Source organism: Penicillium maclennaniae (genome assembly GCF_028827695.1).
Source record: "Penicillium maclennaniae strain IBT 15551 chromosome Unknown utg000005l:1.0-2652337.0:1.0-2654196.0, whole genome shotgun sequence".
NCBI lineage: Eukaryota > Fungi > Ascomycota > Eurotiomycetes > Eurotiales > Aspergillaceae > Penicillium > Penicillium maclennaniae.
This window is the reverse complement of record NW_026623217.1, coordinates 2,530,139-2,548,567: the sequence shown is the minus strand read 5'-3', so window position 1 is coordinate 2,548,567 and position 18,429 is coordinate 2,530,139. Positions and strand designations below refer to the sequence as shown.

General features: G+C 47.0%; 7 protein-coding genes across 7 annotated transcripts; 3 read left to right on the top strand and 4 right to left on the bottom strand.

Annotated features, from left to right (window-relative positions):
• Positions 1–7,288: 7,288 nt before the first annotated feature.
• N7477_006204 (uncharacterized protein) lies at positions 7,289–8,725 on the top strand (the record flags this gene model as incomplete). Its single annotated transcript, XM_056967867.1, has 2 exons — positions 7,289–7,661; positions 7,698–8,725. The coding sequence occupies 2 exons, from the start codon at positions 7,289–7,291 to the stop codon at positions 8,723–8,725; spliced, it is 1,401 nt and encodes a 466-aa protein (XP_056822621.1).
• A 172-nt stretch (positions 8,726–8,897) lies between these two features.
• N7477_006203 (uncharacterized protein) lies at positions 8,898–10,205 on the bottom strand (the record flags this gene model as incomplete). The annotated part of the gene is made up of 2 exons (XM_056967866.1): positions 8,898–9,421; positions 9,872–10,205. 2 exons carry the CDS (start codon positions 10,203–10,205, stop codon positions 8,898–8,900), a joined length of 858 nt encoding a protein of 285 aa, XP_056822620.1.
• A 2,185-nt stretch (positions 10,206–12,390) lies between these two features.
• Positions 12,391–12,960, bottom strand: N7477_006202 (putative L-PSP endoribonuclease family protein Brt1; the record flags this gene model as incomplete). The annotated part of the gene is made up of 3 exons (XM_056967865.1): positions 12,391–12,446; positions 12,578–12,728; positions 12,760–12,960. Coding segments are annotated over 3 exons (408 nt in total), but the record flags the coding sequence as incomplete, so codon positions are not given.
• A 388-nt stretch (positions 12,961–13,348) lies between these two features.
• On the top strand, positions 13,349–14,417 carry N7477_006201 (alpha/beta hydrolase; the record flags this gene model as incomplete). Its single annotated transcript, XM_056967864.1, has 3 exons — positions 13,349–13,531; positions 13,617–13,756; positions 13,808–14,417. The coding sequence occupies 3 exons, from the start codon at positions 13,349–13,351 to the stop codon at positions 14,415–14,417; spliced, it is 933 nt and encodes a 310-aa protein (XP_056822618.1).
• A 510-nt stretch (positions 14,418–14,927) lies between these two features.
• On the bottom strand, positions 14,928–15,635 carry arp1 (scytalone dehydratase arp1; the record flags this gene model as incomplete). The annotated part of the gene is made up of 4 exons (XM_056967863.1): positions 14,928–15,287; positions 15,351–15,392; positions 15,446–15,501; positions 15,584–15,635. The coding sequence occupies 4 exons, from the start codon at positions 15,633–15,635 to the stop codon at positions 14,928–14,930; spliced, it is 510 nt and encodes a 169-aa protein (XP_056822617.1).
• A 522-nt stretch (positions 15,636–16,157) lies between these two features.
• Positions 16,158–16,961, top strand: arp2 (hydroxynaphthalene reductase arp2; the record flags this gene model as incomplete). Its single annotated transcript, XM_056967862.1, has 1 exon — positions 16,158–16,961. One exon carries the CDS (start codon positions 16,158–16,160, stop codon positions 16,959–16,961), a length of 804 nt encoding a protein of 267 aa, XP_056822616.1.
• A 419-nt stretch (positions 16,962–17,380) lies between these two features.
• Positions 17,381–18,205, bottom strand: N7477_006198 (DUF202 domain-containing protein; the record flags this gene model as incomplete). Its single annotated transcript, XM_056967861.1, has 3 exons — positions 17,381–17,473; positions 17,529–17,812; positions 17,869–18,205. The coding sequence occupies 3 exons, from the start codon at positions 18,203–18,205 to the stop codon at positions 17,381–17,383; spliced, it is 714 nt and encodes a 237-aa protein (XP_056822615.1).
• Positions 18,206–18,429: the final 224 nt, after the last annotated feature.

The window sequence follows — 18,429 nt, the reverse complement described above, 5'->3', positions numbered from 1 at the left end:
CTATACCTAGTGTCTCGTCACTTTAGTATTTATAACCTAGGCACTACGCGTGCCACTAAGCCTATGAGTTAGAAGCCTATTTAATATAAGTTTCGCTAATAATTCTGTAGGTTGACTTCGCCGTTTACTAGATATATTTGGCCGGTTATCTCCCTATTCCTATCGATAACCCTAGCCCTGGCGCGTCTGATATTTACTGTCTCTTATAGGAGGCTTCGCTAGTCCCTTATTTGTCCCCTGCAGATATTATGTCTGCTTCCTGGCGGGTTGCGAAGCTAACCTTCCGCGATAATATTTCGGCCGCGCTTCGCCTCTAGTACGCGGATAGAGACGCTAATAGTGTAGCGATTATTAATGATATCGTGGCCTATCTTCCTCCTATGCTTTAACCTTTCGGTCTTATTTCCTTAATATATTGGTGTATCTTTGTGGAGGTTTCGTGTGTGAAACCTTAAATACCTAAATTTGTTCTTACTGTTTTTGTGGTGGCCGATTTTGGGTCGGGATCTTTTCTTAGGATTTTAATAAACTCTTCTGCCTTTCCTCTTTTTCCTGTAGTCCCGTATTACTTCTTAGGTATTCTTTATGTCCACTTCTGGTAATCACTAGTTATATTCTGCGGGCTATCCCTTTCACTTAACTAGGAAGTGTGTCTCGTTACGGAAGATTTTCTTGTCCTTAACCTCCTTAACCTCCTATTTATTGTCGTCCGCGAGCTCTGGTATTAGAAGTGGGTTCGCGTCTGATTTACGCTGGTGCTAGGGCTCGAGGAAGGTCACGGGGAAGATATTATATAACCGAGAGTATTGGTTAGGTAAGCTTAGACGATACGCTTATGTTCCGACTGTTATAAGTACGCGGAATAGTCTAATAAAGCGTAGTAAGAGTTTTCTTATAGGTATCTTTAGCTTTAAGTTACGGGTTAAAAGGGCTATAAGATCTTTACGCTTAAATTTAATTAGGGTGTAGCGTTTATTATAGTGCTTCGCTATAGTTTCGGTAGCTCTTCGCTATATTTTCTTTATTTTTTTACGGAGATCTTATAGCTTTTATATTCGATCTACTACGGCTAGCACTTCCTCCTCTAGTGCTCTGGCCTCGGAGCGCAATTAGAAATTTAGGGAATATCCTATAAGGGCTTAGAAGGGCGAGATACCTATAGTGGTATTCATAGTATTATTATATGTAAACTCTGTAATTCGTAGCAGATTCGGCTATATTTATTACTCGGTATCTATAAAATACCGTAAGTAGTGCTTAAGGGTTTAATTTATCCTTTCTGTTTGGCTATCTGTCTGTGGGTGGAAAGCCGTAGAAAATCGGAGTTTTATCCTTAAGTGGAAATATAGTTTTGACCAGAATATATTAATAAAGATAGGGCCTCTGTCGGATACGATACCTTCTGGTAGGCCAAACTGGAGTTCGATCTTATAATATATTATAACGGTAAGGGAACTAGCGTTAATCGCTATTAAAATAGGGATGAATCGGCACTATTTCGTAAAGCGGCAGATAATAACTAAGATTACGTTATAAGGCTCATTCTTATAGATTACTAAGGGTAGACCTATGATAAAGTCTATAGAGATTTCGGCGAATAGTCGTGAAGGTTACGGTAGGGATTTGAGGTTGCTATATGGCCTATGCCGAGGTGCTATAGTTCCTTGGCAGACAGAGTAGGTTTTTATATATTCTATAATGTCTTAGTGTATATTCGTCTAATAATATTTCCGTTGTAGGAGCTCTGTTATCCTATATTTCCTAAAGTGTCCTGCTAAGGGATTGTTATGGTAGATTTATAGTAATTTCTGTTTTAGGTTACTCCCCGTAGGGATATAAAGGCGTATTCTGTAGCGCAGTAGGCTATCGAGGTTAATAGACTATCCTTTTATGCGCTATTTCCCTTACGAAATAGCTGTCTTTTGGCTCTGAGTCTCCGGATCGTTATCCTGGATTCTCTTAACCTAGATCCGTAGATTAGCGCTTGCGTGCTCCGTATAAGCGTTCTTACTAGCACTAGCACTCTATACTATACTCTAGGGTAACTGTTAAGCGCGACTTAACTCCTCCTAGATAGCCTAGTTAGCTATTTCTATATCGCCCCGGCCTCGATTTACTTAGGTATTAATAGGGATTCGTATACGGAGTTTAGGTTCTTCCTAGTTATTATACTCTAACTAGGATTTGCTGGCTAGGAGGTCTCTTAGTTTAACCTCTGAAACACCCACGATTCGCTCTCGAATAGGGTTTAGAAGCTCTGTTCTTAGAGCTATATCTTTGTTTGGCTATCGTAAGAGGCTATCGGCGGGATTTATTTTACTTACTCGGTATTTAATTACGAAATTAAAGGGGGTAAGGAATAAATACTACCGGGCTTAGCGTCTATTAATTTTTGGCTATTTTATAAAGCCCTAGAGGTTCAAATAATCAGAGAGGACCTCGATAGGGTACTTACTTCCTTTTAGGTAGTATCGCTATTACTTAAATAAATATATAATAGCGAATAGTTCCTGGTCCGGGGTGCTATAGTTTAGTTCTGCGCCAGTAAATTTTCTTAACTAGAACGTTACGGGGTGCTATCGCTCTTTATTATTGGGTTATAATATTATCCCGGCTATCCCTAGGTTAGATACGTTAGTTTTAATTCGGATATATCTTGCTAGGTCGAAGAATTTAAGGAGTGGGGCTTACTAAAAGGTATCTTTTAGTTATTAAAACGCTGCCTTTTTGATATCGTTTAGATCTATATTCCCTTATTTCTTGCCGTTCTGGCTTCCCTTTAGAAGGTTAGTAAGAGGGACCGTAATAAGGGAGTATCCTTTAATAAAGCGCTGGTAGAAGTTACAGAATCCTAGGAATACTTAGATATTATAGAATATTTTAGGTGTTTCCCAGGACGCGATAGCGATAATATATTATAGGTCTATTAAGATACCTTAGCTACTAATTATAAAGCCGAGGAATTCCACTTAGTCTTAGTAGAATACGTATTTAGATATTTTTGCGTAGAGCTATGCTTCCTTTAGCCTTTCGAGGACTTATCGAAGGTATTTTGTGTGTGACTTATAGTCTAATAAGAAGATAAGGATATTGTCTAGGTATATAATATAGATTATATCGAGTAGGCCACGTAACGCGGTGTGAATATAGTTTTGAAAGGTAGCCGGTGCGTTAGTGAGTCTAAATGGTATCACTATATATTTATAGTGGCCGTATTGTGTCCGGAAGGCTGTTTTCTATTCTTCGCCCTCTCTTATTCGGATTTAGTAGTATATATCCTATATATCGATTTTACTAAAGTATTTTGTACCTAAAAGGCGGTTAAGGATCTCCGAAATAAGGGGTAAAGGATAGCGATTCTTAACTAAGACTTTGTTTAATCCTCGGTAATCTATATAGAGATATAAACTACCGTCCTTTTTAGGCACGAAGAGAATCGGCGCCCCTACGGGACTCTTAGAGGGTCGGATACGTCTATTTGCGAGGTTTTCGTTAAGATATCTCCTTAATTCCGCGAGTTCGGTTTGCGAGAGGGGGTATATTAGCCTATAGGGGGGTGATACCCCTTCCTTGAGTTCGATGGTGTAATTAGTTAACTTTTGTATCGGCAGAATCCTTAACTAATTAGCCGCGAATATATTACGAAATATCTCTAGTTTGTCTAGTAGTGTTAATTCGGATATAGTCTCTGTTTCTTTATTATTCTTTGGAAGCTATATGTCTTCTGGTATTTAGATCGCGATATAAATATAGGTATAGTTTCGGTAGGCCTTAGTGAATTGCTACGGGCTGAGTGAGAAGAACTCTTTTGCCTTAAACCACTATCGTTGGTCTAGTAATAAATAGATTTAAAGGTCTTAAATCGTGGTTATCGATAGAAGGACGGGGCTACCTTCTAGGCGTAGGTCCCTATCCATAACTATATATTATCTTGTGAAGCTACGGGGTATCCCCCTCGAGTTAGTAGCGGTGATAAGGACTTTCTATACCTTATAGGAGACAATCTTCTGGTTCGAGATTGCCTAAATAGTTAGAGCGATAGCCGGGGTACGTTCTAGGTTATACTTTTTTGCGAATTAGTAGCTAACTAGATTAACTTCGGCGTAACTATCTAGGTCCGCGTGTGTGACGAGGGCGTTCCGTACTCGAATCGGGATATGAAAGCGTAAGGTGGTCCCTATCTCGGGGTCTAGAGTCGTAGGGGTAGGGCTCACTTCGACTTATTCCCTTTTCCCGAGTTCCTTAAGGATTAGATACGCGTAGGGTGTGTGTTTAGTCTGTCTTTAGTATAATTTGAGGCGATATAGCCGAATTCGTGGTATCGGTAGTATTAGGGTCCTAATCCTAAGCGTGGTGGGTTTCGGTCTTAGTTCGTGGTCAATCCGTATATATTATTTAAGTTATAATAGCCGCGGCTTTCCCGGAAGCGTGAGGAACCTAGCCGGGTCTTTAAGGGTTATTACTCCTTATATCTTTAGGAGGCGTTATCCCTTCTCTAGTTATATATATATCTGGATTATGCGAGGCGTCTTAGTGGGCGTCGATACTCTTAGGTTTTGTCGGCGAATCGGCGATGTTTCTTGGCTGTTTGGAGTAAGTTCCAAAAATATCCCGCTTCACTTACTATAGTATTGTGTGTCTTTAGTAATTATTCTCTAGGGAGATATTCGCTTATATAATAGCGAAGGGCTGGGTCAAGCTTAGAGTAATAGAATATTATACTATCCTTTTCGCTTTTCCGTTCAAAATATTATTCTAAGCTATCCAGATAGGTATAGAATTAATCCGGATTATCTTATAGCCTTTGGCGTGCCTGGCTAAGGCTAACACTTATATCGGCCCGTAAGGTAGCTATATTATATAGAAGGGTAGTCATTTAGTCTTTAAAAGCTATCTATAAGCTCTTAAGCTCTTATTGTTCCTCTATAGGCTTTATATATATATATTATAGCTATCTTTAGCGACAGTCGTATTCTATTATTACTGTGCTAGCGAATACCTTTTCTTGGTCTGTGGGGTATTGTTTTGGGTTAGCTTTGAATTGGTGTTCGAGGTCAAGAATCTACTCTTGACGTTTCCGGAGGTTAAAGTCCTTTAAAAAGGAAGGGATATCTTTGATTTTAATACTCTTTTTGTCGTTACTCGCGGTCGATTTGTCTTTATTTTGTAGCTAGGTCCTTATCTTAACTAGCACGGTTCGGTCCCCTTTAAGCTCCCGAATACGTTCAAGGAGGCGGATTTTCTTATTAAGGCGTTCGATTTTATCTTCGATAGTTTGGCTATCGTTTCGGAGTTCTCTATAGGTCGCTTGATGTCCGCGTAGGTCCCCTGGAAGTGGTTCGTATTATAGCGGGTTAGGAGAAATTAACTTAGGTTAGTTTAGTCCCGGGGTTAAATCGGTAGCGTCTCTACGCTGGGACGTAGCAGTAGCCTCGTGCGATATAGGCGTGTCGTCGCCTTTGGTAGCGACGCGGGAGCGGAGGACACGGTCGTTAACAGACATACTTCCTTAGGTAACCGATAAAAGAAGAATCAGAATTGTAAAGGATCTATGTGTTCAGGATAGAAAGCCTGTCGGTTAGGTAAGAAAGGATGTCTGGACTAGGTGTAGTATTGTAGAAGCAAGACTGATTCTTGCTAAGTCTAGATTAATTGGAAACCCTCTCGATTTAAGTACGAATTGGGTCCGAGACTTGCTTATTCCACTGCGGGGCAAACCTTCACCGCTAGTCCTCAGTATTCCTTTACAATTAGACTATAGTTAAATAGCCATAACAGAGCAGAGAGCTTATAACCTATAAAGATAGAAGATAAATAATAAGAGATATAATAGATAATAGATTCTAGAGATGAAGCTATAGATCTAGATAATATGGAGGCTGAGGCAAGGATGCGGTGAAGTGGGGCAGTATCCCAATTCAATGCGAACAGATATAAATGCCAACAATGTTGCCCAACGGACTGGCAAGGCCGAGGGCAGTCTGCCACTTGGCTTCAAGTTGATATGATCCCTTTTTGCTGGCCTCATAGCCGAAGTGCTGCTGAAACGCCGGGAAGCCAAACAGAGAACCGATCAAGGCCGTGTCGTAGCCGTCCAGGATTACGACCATGGAGACTACCATTGTCCATATACACGCCTTAGGATAAAGCCGGATAACATCCAGGAACCCCACTCTGTGCTCCTCAGCCGTCGCAATTCGAGCATCTTCGGCCAACCCTACCCGGCCCTGAAGTTCATAGTTCGGCCCGACGACTTCGGCGTGGGTAACATGGTGACTATCATCCTCTTTAGGATCTTGTGTGGCAGGCATTAAACAGATTTTGACTGAGCTCTCAGGAAAAGCGGGGATACAAGTCAAGGACTCTTTGTGGAGACTGCATGGGCGTCCCTTATATTGAAGAACGATCCATGCAACTGGCGGTTACAGAAAAATTCTGAATGGACTAGGTAGGATATCTAACTTTACCCGTGGTCCCGAGTGCAGTCTAAAGGCCTCGCTCTCGTTTCATGCCTAGCTTGTGAGAGCTTGAGCGTAATATCCTTCCTTGGCACGAAATCGGGAGCGAAAATGTGGGGTTACATGTAGTGGTGACTGGTGGTCTTCATGTCAAGCCGAAGCGTGGTGATAAGCCAAACACCTCAGCTTGTGCAGGTCTGATTACATTACCGGGAGTCAGGTGTGTTCGCACACAACATGGGCAATATACCTGACCTCGCGTAAATAGTAGAGTAATAGCTCCTGTTCCCTGAAATTGTGACATTATTCCTCGAGTCAGCTGTACAGTGGAAGCATTCCCGGCCGTATCAGTCTGCACAGTTGTGAATGCACGAGACAGAGCTCAATGAAACCTATGCCGAGCCAAGCACGGAGAAGCTTCCAGTGTCCCCACCCCCGCTTCTCCCCAGACTAACTAAAAGATGGGGTAAAAAAGAGACTGCGAGAGGTGACGAAGAAAATCGGAATAAAATCGGCTTTTCGGCAACCACCGTGCAATTGATTTTAGGCAAAATAACAAGGACCCATGTAACTCGCAGAGATTTTAGGCTATGCTAAGGAGGAGTCAAGGGTGGCCTACAACGCATCTCCCTGCTAGCGCTTGGGGGTGGAATCAAAGTGGCTTTTATCCGAAAATAGAAGATCGAGGTGACAAATCGTTCTGCCCTGATCCTGTGCAACGAGCTCAGCTGTGTGAACTTCGAGCCATATTCTCAGACACAAAATTTCTGCATAGCATTCAGGAACCAAATTCAAACGCATAACTCTCCCTTTTGAAAATAACTTTGAAAATGAAGTTCTCCATCGTTGGAAAGCTCTGGCTTGTTCATTCTCTGATCGCTACAGTCGCAGCAAGGTCCGAAAATGCAGCTGCAGCGCAAGTCTCCATATTTGTCAATCCGAAACTTCAGTGTCAGGAGATAGACGGCTTCGGGGCTTCTCAGGCCTTTCAGCGTGCTGAAGATATTTTTGGCAAGTATGGATTGCCCGCTGTGAATCAGACCTTTGTTCTCAATCTGCTCTATGATGAGAACCTGGGCGCTGGCTTCACGATTCTGCGCAATGGGATTGGATCTAGCAATACCTCTGACAGCAACTTTATGACCTCTATTGAGCCCAAGAATCCTGGCGGGCCCAAAGCCAAACCCGACTATGTTTGGGATCGTTAAAATAGCGGTCAATTTCCACTCGCCGAAAAAGCTTATAACCGTGGTCTGAAGACACTGTACGCCAATGCGTGGTCTGCTCCTGGGTACATGAAGACCAATGACGACGAAAACAATGGTGGATACCTTGGTGGTGTGAACAATGAATCCTGTGTTAGCGGAAACTGGATGGAGGCGTATGCCAGATATCTCGTGGAGTACGGGCGCTTCTACAAAGATTCCGGAGTGGAAGTGACCCATTTAGGCTTCTTGAATGAGCCTCAGTTTGCTGCGACCTATGCCGGCATGCTATCAAATGGCACACAGGCTGCCAATTTCATTCGCGTGCTGGCCAGGACGATCAAGATCTCCGGCCTAAATCTCAAGATAACCTGCTGCGATAGCATCGGCTGGGATGGTCAAGAAGCTATGATGCCTGATCTGGAATTGGGTCCTGATCCAGCTATCAACTACCTCGACGTTGTAACAGGCCACGGTCATGACTCTCCTCCAGCGTATCCTCTCAGTACCAACAAGAAAACCTGGTTAACGGAGTGGGCTGATCTGACTGGCGATTTCACTCCTTACACGTTCTATGAGAATGGCGGTCCTGGAGAGGGCCTTACCTGGGCCAAACATATCCAGGTTGCCCTGAGAGATGCCGGAACTAGTGGATTCCTCTATTGGATCGGTGCTGAGAATTCAACCACTAATAGCGCCCTGATCAACCTCGTCAATAACGAGGTAATCCCATCCAAGAGGTTCTGGGCATTCGCGCATTTTAGCAAATTCGTGCGTCCTGGTGCTCGTCGCATCGATGCTGTTAGCTCCCATTCAAACATCACCGCCAGCTCTTTCAAGAATCAAAATGGACGCATCGCTATTCAATTGCTGAACCAGGGCGGATCAGATGTATTAGTTCAAGTCTTGATAGCTGGCCTCCAATCGGGAGTGTCTGTCGTGCCCTATGTTACAAGTAACGATCACGATTTGGAGCCTTTAGCCCCCATTGTTTCGGAAAGTGGTGGTTCGTTCAAGGCTACAATTCCGCGTTGGTCCATGATTACGTATATTGCTATGTGATTGGCCGAATCGCATAGTAGTGGAAGTGTCACATTCATGGCATGATCACGTATCGCGCCCTGACTCGTCTACTCATTACTTTTTCACTACGTGCAAATTACCCAATGATGGAACATTAAAAGAGGAAAGCATCAAAAATCCTACCAAGCTCGATGATTACCGCTTACTGTATTCAAAATCGCTCAAAAAGACCTAATGGGAAGGCATCTGCTATAGCTTTGAAGGCTTGCGTGTTGGGATGCAGACGATCGCCCGAGTCGAACTCTCGCTTTAAAGCCCCATCATCCGACTTGTCTTCCAAGAGCTGAGAAAATTCGAGGACGGCATCAAATATGCCGCTGTTATGAATCCACCTGTTGACCCGTTTTCTCGTCCGGTCTCGGATGGAATGTGAATATCCCGAGAGACCCTCGGCCGCTATTTCGGCCGCAATGTCCTCTTTTCTCCGGCCAAAAGGTGTAATTGTGGCGGCAAGCACAATTATTCCATGCGCATGAAGTCTCGTTGCGACCTGTCTATATGCGGCAATCAACCGATCACCAATTATAGTCTGACTCTCGTCATCGAACTCAGCGGTTCCAATATCATTTACACCTTCAAACACAATAACATATCTGACACCAGAGTGCGAAAGAATGTCTCGATCGAGACAACCGAGAAGATTGGGACCTAGGCCGTCTGCCAGGTTGCCACCGGCTGCTTGATTAAGAATAGCGATCGATGTAGTGAGCGGGTTAGATTGCAGACGAGAAAATAGAAGATCAGGCCATCTAGACCTGACGTTAGAGACATTGTTCTGATGTATTGCAAAAACACGTTTGATTGAAGCGAAAGAGTTCCATTACCGATCGTTCCCATTGCTTGTACTGCATCTTCCATCAGTGATACTGTCACCAACAATTGCCAATGCGCACGATTCACGCGGAACCAATACTTCGACTCCGGAGATATAAAACCTGATTCACGCTATAAGAACCGATATTTCCAACATAGTACGGTGACTGACCAATGTTCAATCTCCTGAACAGAAGGACATGTCAAATCTGTTTCCGAGACACAATTTCCCACGGAACAGAACGATGATGTCCGGCTACCTGGGTGGCAAGTAACTCCTTTCTGGCTGTCTTCCATCATTCAAAAAGATACTAATGCTGAGCACTGTATTCGCTGGCAAAAAGAATCCGAATCCAACAGCATCGGAGACGGCTTGCGCGCCGCTCACAATCGTCGTATTCTCCAACCCCTCGTCAAAGGTAACTTTCCGGAGTGTATGAGCTTCAATCGCGCTGTCGCCTGACGCATTATCTCGAGCCTGAGCTACGGTAGCTTGTGTAATATTTAAATCACTGGTGCCGAAAGCATTGGACAAGCGCAACCGGAAGTAGTTCTCAGCACCCAAGGTGACCTTGACAGTTTGTCGGGTCGTTGTGTTGGGGAAAAGAATCGTGTCTTGAGCCTGAAATTTAATGGTAAGAATCATTCACTGGAGCTCCGAGTGACTAGATAGGTACCCACAAAAGGTGTCGGGGGAAAATTGTCTTGTTCAGCGCGCATCGGCATCGCGGTCCAAGTATGGACCCAGTGCATCTTTTGATCCATTCACTTGAAATTGGAAAGGAAAAAAACCTTCGACAAGCGGCTTACGCTGAAAATTCTCCACAAAGGGGCTTTTAGCAGGTTAGACGGATAATATAGTCGAATGCAGCCCGGGTAATAGATTGCAAGCGAGATAGCGCCTAAATTGGCGAAATTGGGTGAAGGGGATAGAATCGTGACTTGAGACTGAACCCGCCTAGATTTTCTCCCGCTTCGTTTCTCTATTTGTCAAAGCCTTAAGCTAGCCTCGCTCAACTCTAAAAGAAGTTCTGGTAAATGGCCTGGTAATGTGTCTTGGTCAGCGTATGGCGGGCGGGACCTGGCTGTAATCACTCTCTCTTCACAATAGCTTTGACGGCATTTTGAGACACAAGTAGTACCGAGCGAAGGCACTGGAGAGAGTTTCTCAATGACGCGGACAAGTTTTGAAAACCGACACGGTTCCTTAGGCCGGGAGACAGGATGCTTTAACATATTCGACGAAAGGCGCACGTACTTCATAGTATATTTTGTCCCCGCTGCATGATATCTAAGGCCGGTTCGGCAGGGTGTAGGCGGTAGCTAACTTTTTCGCGATAGGGACGATTGCTCTATCCGAGACCGAGGTGACTCTCGCAAGGATAATTTCGTGGAAAGCGCCTAGGCCGGGTGGAATGCCATCATTAGAGTGGGATTAAATCTAGCCCACCGCCAAGGACTACTTCGTCGAGATCTATGACGCGAGACTTTCACTTAGCTACTTCCTAAGCGTATTGTTTAAACGCCTGAGCTATCTAGACTCGTAGGAACAGTAAAATTTGAATCTGTAATCTTTCTCGGTGAGGAAACGATTGTTGAATGTGTTAAATCATTCGTATGGCTAAGCCCAATGCAACATAGCATTGGAACATATAATTAACCTCGGCGCTGAATCCCCGACCGATATCTCTTTGTGGACCTGAATTGACAGTCTCGTTCCGAAAAGTAGACAAAAGTCGCCGTTCAGACTGCTTTTCGATGAGACTCATGAGACCTGGCTTCATTTCTCACTTGGCAGTTGGTGGGGTCAAGCCCGCGCATCCACTCTGACAATGTGCAGCGGTGGCAATCTTGAGCTCGTCTACGTGTAAAACAGCAACACAGCCTTCAATTACGTCGAGGTCCTTCTCGGGTCACAGGCTTGTAAACATGTTACTCTGTTCACCCAACCTGAATCAAGTTTTTCTGTCAGCAAACAGCAATGGCACCTGGTTCCCGCTTGACTGCGAATTGAGTGGATCCTGTGAATTGTCCTACATCGGCAAATTTTTTTGACTCCCGATTCAAACTTCAAAAGCGAAGAATCTCCACTACTTGTTCACTGGCAAATTTCGGCTGCACGGGCCCAAGGTCATAATTACCGCCAGGGCTATCCTTGTAGCACCTGGGTCTCTCAGGATCATTGGAGACAGGCCCAGTCCAGCTCTCATACAAGCTTGCAGATGCGAATCCGTTTTGTAGCAATAGCAAGGGTTTTTTGTCAGCATTTATTCGGGTTGGAGTTTCCCGGCAGATGCAGCCCTCGTGGTCATGCTCAGCGAGGTCCATGTCACATCATCATACATCTTAGAAATTTTGCTGGTTGGAAATAACTAAGGTGACAAGATACACCACCATTTCTCTCCAAATCTTGAACAGAATCGAACCTGGTCCTGCGTTTATCGTTTCGTGCACGAAGCTCCGTTCGAAAGTTTTGAAGAATATTCTCACAAACAGCAAAAAATAGAATAGATTAAGGTGAGTCTTTGAAATTCGGTGATGAAACCACTTGCACCGTTGCTGAAAGTGACTACGACTAATATGCCGATTCTGGAATATTCGTACAGTTCTCGGTATCTGGAAGGTACATAGGCGTATATTTTATGGGACTTCCTCTCGATGGTACGAAGATTGCAAACTTCGGGCAAGCTAATCCCTTGGTCCTGGGCAAAGTTTTGCATGCATGTTTGCAAGTGACTGTGGGCCTTGGATTATACATCAAAGCTTGCCTGGTGGTCCGTCGATTCCCAGTGCATTTTGAAGGCTGTTACTATTCAATTGTCAGGTATCCGCTATGGCACGGCGATGCACTCAATTCCCACGTCGGTATTCAGCGGTAATGTTTTGACTGCAACACATCTGCAAAATACCTTGCATTAGCTACCGCTTCCAATCAGCAAAAAACGCGTTGCCCGCATCCATAAAGCAAATAGGTCGCCAGGCGTGGGTAGATAGGCAAGATGATAACTCCCGTCCGACAGGGCTTCCCATCCCCCCAGTACTGCACGTAAATCGAGTTCATCGCGGCAAAATCATCCATGTCGGATAGGAAGACGTTGACTTTGAGGACTTTGTTGATATCGGTGCCGGCTTTTTCCAGAATGTGGCTCAAGTTTTTGATTGATTGGTGCTATTCATGAACGGCATTCATAAGCTTCCACGCGGTACAAAAAGGGTGTGGCTGACGAACCGTGTGGGCCTTGACATCGCCATCGATGATTGTCCCCGTGATAGGATCCATGGCAATAATCACCAGAACAGTACACAACACTATTGGCAACGATCACCTGCGAGTAAATGCCCGGCAGAGGGTTGGCGGCCTTGTTGGTGAGTACGGGGGCCTTAGTAGTTATCTCGGGATGTCTGAAAGGATGCAAAGAGAAGAATGGAAGGAGAAGCCTCGCTAAGGTCCCATTTCACAAGTGGATGAGATGAAGCCATCCCACGGGGAAATGGTTTAGGATTGGAAATGTCACCAAGACCGAAGATGTGGTCTCAAGGAGAGAATTCCCTCGTCACGCAAAGGCGGCGCCCATACGCCGAGACGATCCTTACTCTAGGTGGGCTCGTGCAGGGTGATCGTGAGGATTGTTGTATCTCGTTGTGTTCCCCCGCACTTCGTATCCCACTCGTTGCGTGGGGTTAATTCTGACCCTCTCCGCCGGATTTCGAAGCAGTTATTCTTTTGCTCCCCTGGCACTTGCACTTGCTGTGTCCTTTCTTTTTCTTTTTTCTGGCTCAATCCTCACGATGTTCACCTCCCCACCACAACCCCCCTACCCACTCCACGAGTCGGTGCGGGACCTGCTGGACCCAGAGTATGTCGCCTTCTACAACAAACATGTTATCAACAATCAACAGGTCCACTTGCAACCTGTCGCAGCCTCCCGGACCAGTGGTGTCTTGATTCCCGGTGCGGGACCGATGCTAGAGGTGGGCAAGACCCAGGATCTTCGCATTCAACGACGAGCCACTGATGGCCCTTCTGTGCCCATTCGCTGCTTTACCCCGAAGGGAGAACCCCCCCGCCGGTGGGTGGCCGGTGATGCTCTATTTCCATGGCGGAGGTTGGGTTCTGGGTAACATTGACACGGAGAACGTGGTCTGCTCGAATCTCTGTGTGCGCGGGAACTGTGTGGTGGTGACGGTGGACTACCGGTGAGGGTATCCCTTGCTTCTGACATCTACCTCGTACTCACAATCCCTGAGACTGGCGCCCGAGAATCCGTTCCCCGCTGCGGTCCACGATTGCTGGGAAGCGCTGCTTTGGCTGGTCGCTGACGGTCCTGCCACGCTATCAGTCGACATGTCCAAGATCGCGACAGGCGGGTCTTCGGCTGGTGGTAACCTGGCTGCTGTCATGACCCACAAGGGGTTGACACTCTCGCCCCCCGTGCATTTCCGTGCCCAGCTCCTCTCCGTGCCCGTCACCGACAATACCGCCACGGTGGAGACCAACGAGTCCTATCGTCGATACGAACATACTCCAGCATTGCCCGCCCCCAAGATGATCTGGTACCGGGACCATTATCTGCCCAAAGCGGCGGATCGGACTAATCCCGAGGCTAGTCCCCTCTTTTACAGTGGTGACTGGTCTCCCTTGCCACCTGCTCTGATCATGGTCGGCGAATTGGATGTACTTCGATCCGAGGGTGAACAGTACGCTCATAAGCTACAGAAGGCGGGTGTGAAGGTAGATCTCCAGGTGATGAAGGGAATGCCCCACCCTTTCCTTGCCATGGACGGTGCATTGTCCGAAGGTAGGCGGTGTATCACGTTGATGTGTGATGCATTGCAGAAAGCGTTTTGGAGCTCATAAACAGCTCGCGATTGGAGAGGTAAACTAGACCCGACCGTCTAGACCAGGACCTCCCACATATTTATAAATAGGAAAAAAAAAGAAAAAGAACCATGGCGCCCCAATAAAAAACAGCAAAGTTCTCGCAATTCAGACCGAACCTGATGATACCACGTAGACTGTTTCCCTACGAAACCCTTTGCTGGCTCGCCAGAACCCTATTTTTGATGGAGTCAAAGGAAAGGGACGAGGAGCCTGATGGCCCTCTTTGAGATGGGCGCCCCCTACGAGATGGTGGTTGGATATCTACATGACCCGAAAATCTATCGAGATCGTCTCTGACAATTATATGTGGCTGTTGGAGGCATGGTTCTAGAGGAAACAAAAGATGCGATGGTTATATGTTTATCGCCCATCGCTCTCTTTCTCCTGGCAGCGTTGAAACATGGTAGAAGGTCACGCATTCATAATCAGTTCGATAGTCACAAATCTGAACCCCTTGTTTCGGCCATTGGGCTTGGGCTCATAGGTTCAGTCTAGGCCTTTGAAAACCTCCTCGAATCGCATCTCATTCCATCTCACATTGGGTTTCAGGCCCGCAAACTTCCACACGCCATTGACTTTGCGGTAGTAGTGCTCATTGGTCGCATGCGAGTGGCCGCGCAACTTGACCTCTTGGAGATCGGCCGTCTCATACACCTGATGCGCAGCACGAAGCTGGTGATGACCGATGACCTCGGTCTCAGAGATCTTCTCCCACCAGGTTTGACCCAGTAAATGTTGAGTCTTGATGGTGGGATCACCCAAGAATCCAGGGTGGGTCACCATCGCCATGTAGTCATCTGCGGGCATGTCATCCCATCTTCGGAGCCCGATCTTGGTATAGTCCACCTGTTGGAGTCAATGGACCGTCTCATGGCCATGGGAAATAATAACCCGCGAGGCGTAACTTACGGTCAGTGTTGGGGCGATGATGCTGCGGAGGCGGTCCCAGTCCTGAAAGGGATCATCAGCAAGGAGTTTCTCATGTCGAGGTCCGATCATTTCACCTTAGCATCATAGCTATCTGCCCAGTCGAAGACCAACTTGGAGAGAATTAGGTAGTCTATCACCATCAATCATCGTCAATCATCAATCATCAATCATCAATCATCATAATTTCAACAAGAGGTTTTCTCAGCGCTCACCTTGGAAGCTGATGTCCAGATTTGGTTCCGGGACTTTGATTGCGGGAGACATATTGGCACAGGATGTAGAAAAGATTTCTTGGAGCGAGCCAGCCAAGGAGACTAGTAGTATATCATGTAGCAAGGAGGTGGTTCCCTCGTCCATCATGCTCATCCGACCCCGACCATGGCGTGCCGAATGCGGACTACATACCTCCCTTCGCCATTTGCAGGAACGAATGCAACCGAAACCTGTTGATGCGACGCAGAGCAGACACCGCGCTTTTCCTCTGCCGGGGAGCTTTCCGCATGCGGTAAGTTATGAGTTATCACATTACTAGAACCAGCGATCTGGAACCTACAGCAGTACCAGATCCGGTCTGGCCACTCGATGCGAGTTCTGATCGGAATTGGCTCGATCAAAAGAGATACCAAGGCTACTGATTTCAGCCAGAGGCCATTCCATTATCATATTTCTGTGGTACCCATTTTTTTTGGTTTAAACTGTGTTTTTCCCCCTTCTGCCATCTAGTCAAAATCATCTACTAGCCGATCTCACACCCTCATTGCGATTCATTTCAAAAAGAGTGCAAAGATGGTTGCTACTAATCCCAACATCGGTCCTGCGGAGCTTGCGGGCAAAGTCGCCCTTGTGACGGGCGGCAGCCGCGGTATTGGGTCTGGAATTGCCCTCGAACTGGCCAAGAAGGGCGCATCCGTGGCCATCAACTTCGCTCGGGATCCCAAGTCCGCAGACAAGATGGTTCAAGAGCTGGAATCGCACGGCGTCCACGCGGCGGCCTTCCAGGCCGATTTGACTCAGGTTGAGGCCATCGGAAACCTGTTCCAACAGGTGGTGGCACACTTTGGCCAACTCGATATCGTCGTCTCCAACTCGGGCACGGAGAAATTCGTCTCTCTCCAAGACACGACGCTGGATGACTTCAACGAGGTCTTCGACCTGAACACAAGGGCCCAATTCTTTGTCGCCAAGAACGCCTACGAACACATCCAGCCCGGTGGGCGTGTTGTGCTCATGTCTTCCATCGCTGCGGGTGTGGGTGTTCCCGGACACTCGCTGTACGCGGGCAGCAAAAGCGCCGTCGAGGGCTTCACCCGCTGCTTCGCGGCCGACTTTGGCAAGAAGCGATGCACAGTGAATGCGATCGCCCCTGCAGGAGTGAAAAGCGACATGTGGCTGAAGAACGCATGGCGATATGCAGCAGGTTGCGACCAGAACTCGTCGATCGAAGAGATCGAGCAGGCTCTGGCCAATGGCAGCCCCTTGAAGCGCTGCGGAGTGCCCGCGGACATTGGCCGTGTTGTGGCCTTTTTGGCCAGTCCGGCTGGAGAATGGATCAACGGTGAGTGGAATGTCATGACGGCCTTCGGGATCTAGCTAACTTGATTCAGGTCAAATTTTGCCTTTGAACGGCGGTGCCAATATTTAAGTTGCAATGGTGGGACGTTTCTTTTTTGTTGCTGAGTTTATGAGGGAATCCAAGGATAGATGCAATACTGCGAGTGATCGTGGTCACTCTTCAGTACAAACCCTACCTAGGCAATTTGAGAATCACAAACGAGTACGTTGAGCCGAAGATACTGCGTTCTTATCATGGGGAGTGCTGCGCAATTCAAGAAAGTTTATTTTGGTGCAATGGAATTATTCGAGATTTGTAACTGGCTTTGACAGCGTCTGCAGTGGCGTTGGTAGTTTGTTGAAACCAAGTTTCAAGGTGAGGGGATAGATTCCTGACAACATGCTCCTCACAGTGTTCACACATTTCCGTTCACAGTGCTGTGGACTGTATTTTCAGTTCATCGGCGCAGTATTCGTTGTATTAGGGGGGCAGGGTTCATGTCTATCTCGATGATGATCGCAACAGTAATGATCAAGGTCACCAGAATGACCTAAATCGCATTAGTTGCTTTGATGAGACTGCCCATCACTCGCGATTTCACCTACCGCGAAGAGTAATATTCCCACCCAATTCAGCTCCCACCCTCCGACATGAATTTTACCTCGTGACATTGCACTTTGCTGCCTCCAGAACCGAAAGGCCCCGATCAAGGCCACGAGTACAGCGACGCAGTGGCAAGTCACGGCGAGGGGGATACCAAACTCGTAAAATCGTAGTCGGTCCTCGGAAGTGGGTGAGCGCTGGAGACGGAAGAGCTGCGCGATCAGGACCCCTTGCATTGCGATGACCACCGATGTGCGGATGTAGGCGAGAAATGTCCTTTCCAATGCTAGCGGCCCGTCAGTCTAGGTGATACCAGCACCTTTGCGTCGAATCGCTTCTCACCGAAGTGGTCGCGGTTGCTCTTCTGGGGCACCGTCAGAGTGACATGATGCGTCCAAAAGCGATAGATCTTCTGCCACACTCCTTTTCGCTCGGCGTCGGGGCGTCGCACACTGCGGCGGGAGGTTGTCCGTCGAGTCACCCGATATTCTTCGCCCGAGGAGGCTGATGGGGAGGAGTAATCCAGCTCATGATCTTCCTGGGTTTGAATCTCGCGCAGCTCGAGAGCTTCCCGATCGTCCCGATCGCGCGGAGAAGACGGTCGGGTCTCCCTCAAGACTGCGTCGGCAGGTCGTTCAGGCTCTTGAGACTGCAGTGGTTCTGGTTCGGGCTCGGTCATGGTGAAGGGTAGACTACGGGCTGAATCATCCTGCGATCCTCGATCATGGTTGGGGAAGGTCGACGCCGGATTTTGTGTTTGGGGTGTGTTCAGGTCCCCGGATCGGTTGGAGCCGCCGTCATGGCCCCCCCCACAGATCGAAGTCTGGGGCCTCTGGGGCCGCGGGGTCCTGGAACATGGTCCAGATGAGGATCAAGGGGGTTTCAGTTGAGTATTGAAGGTGA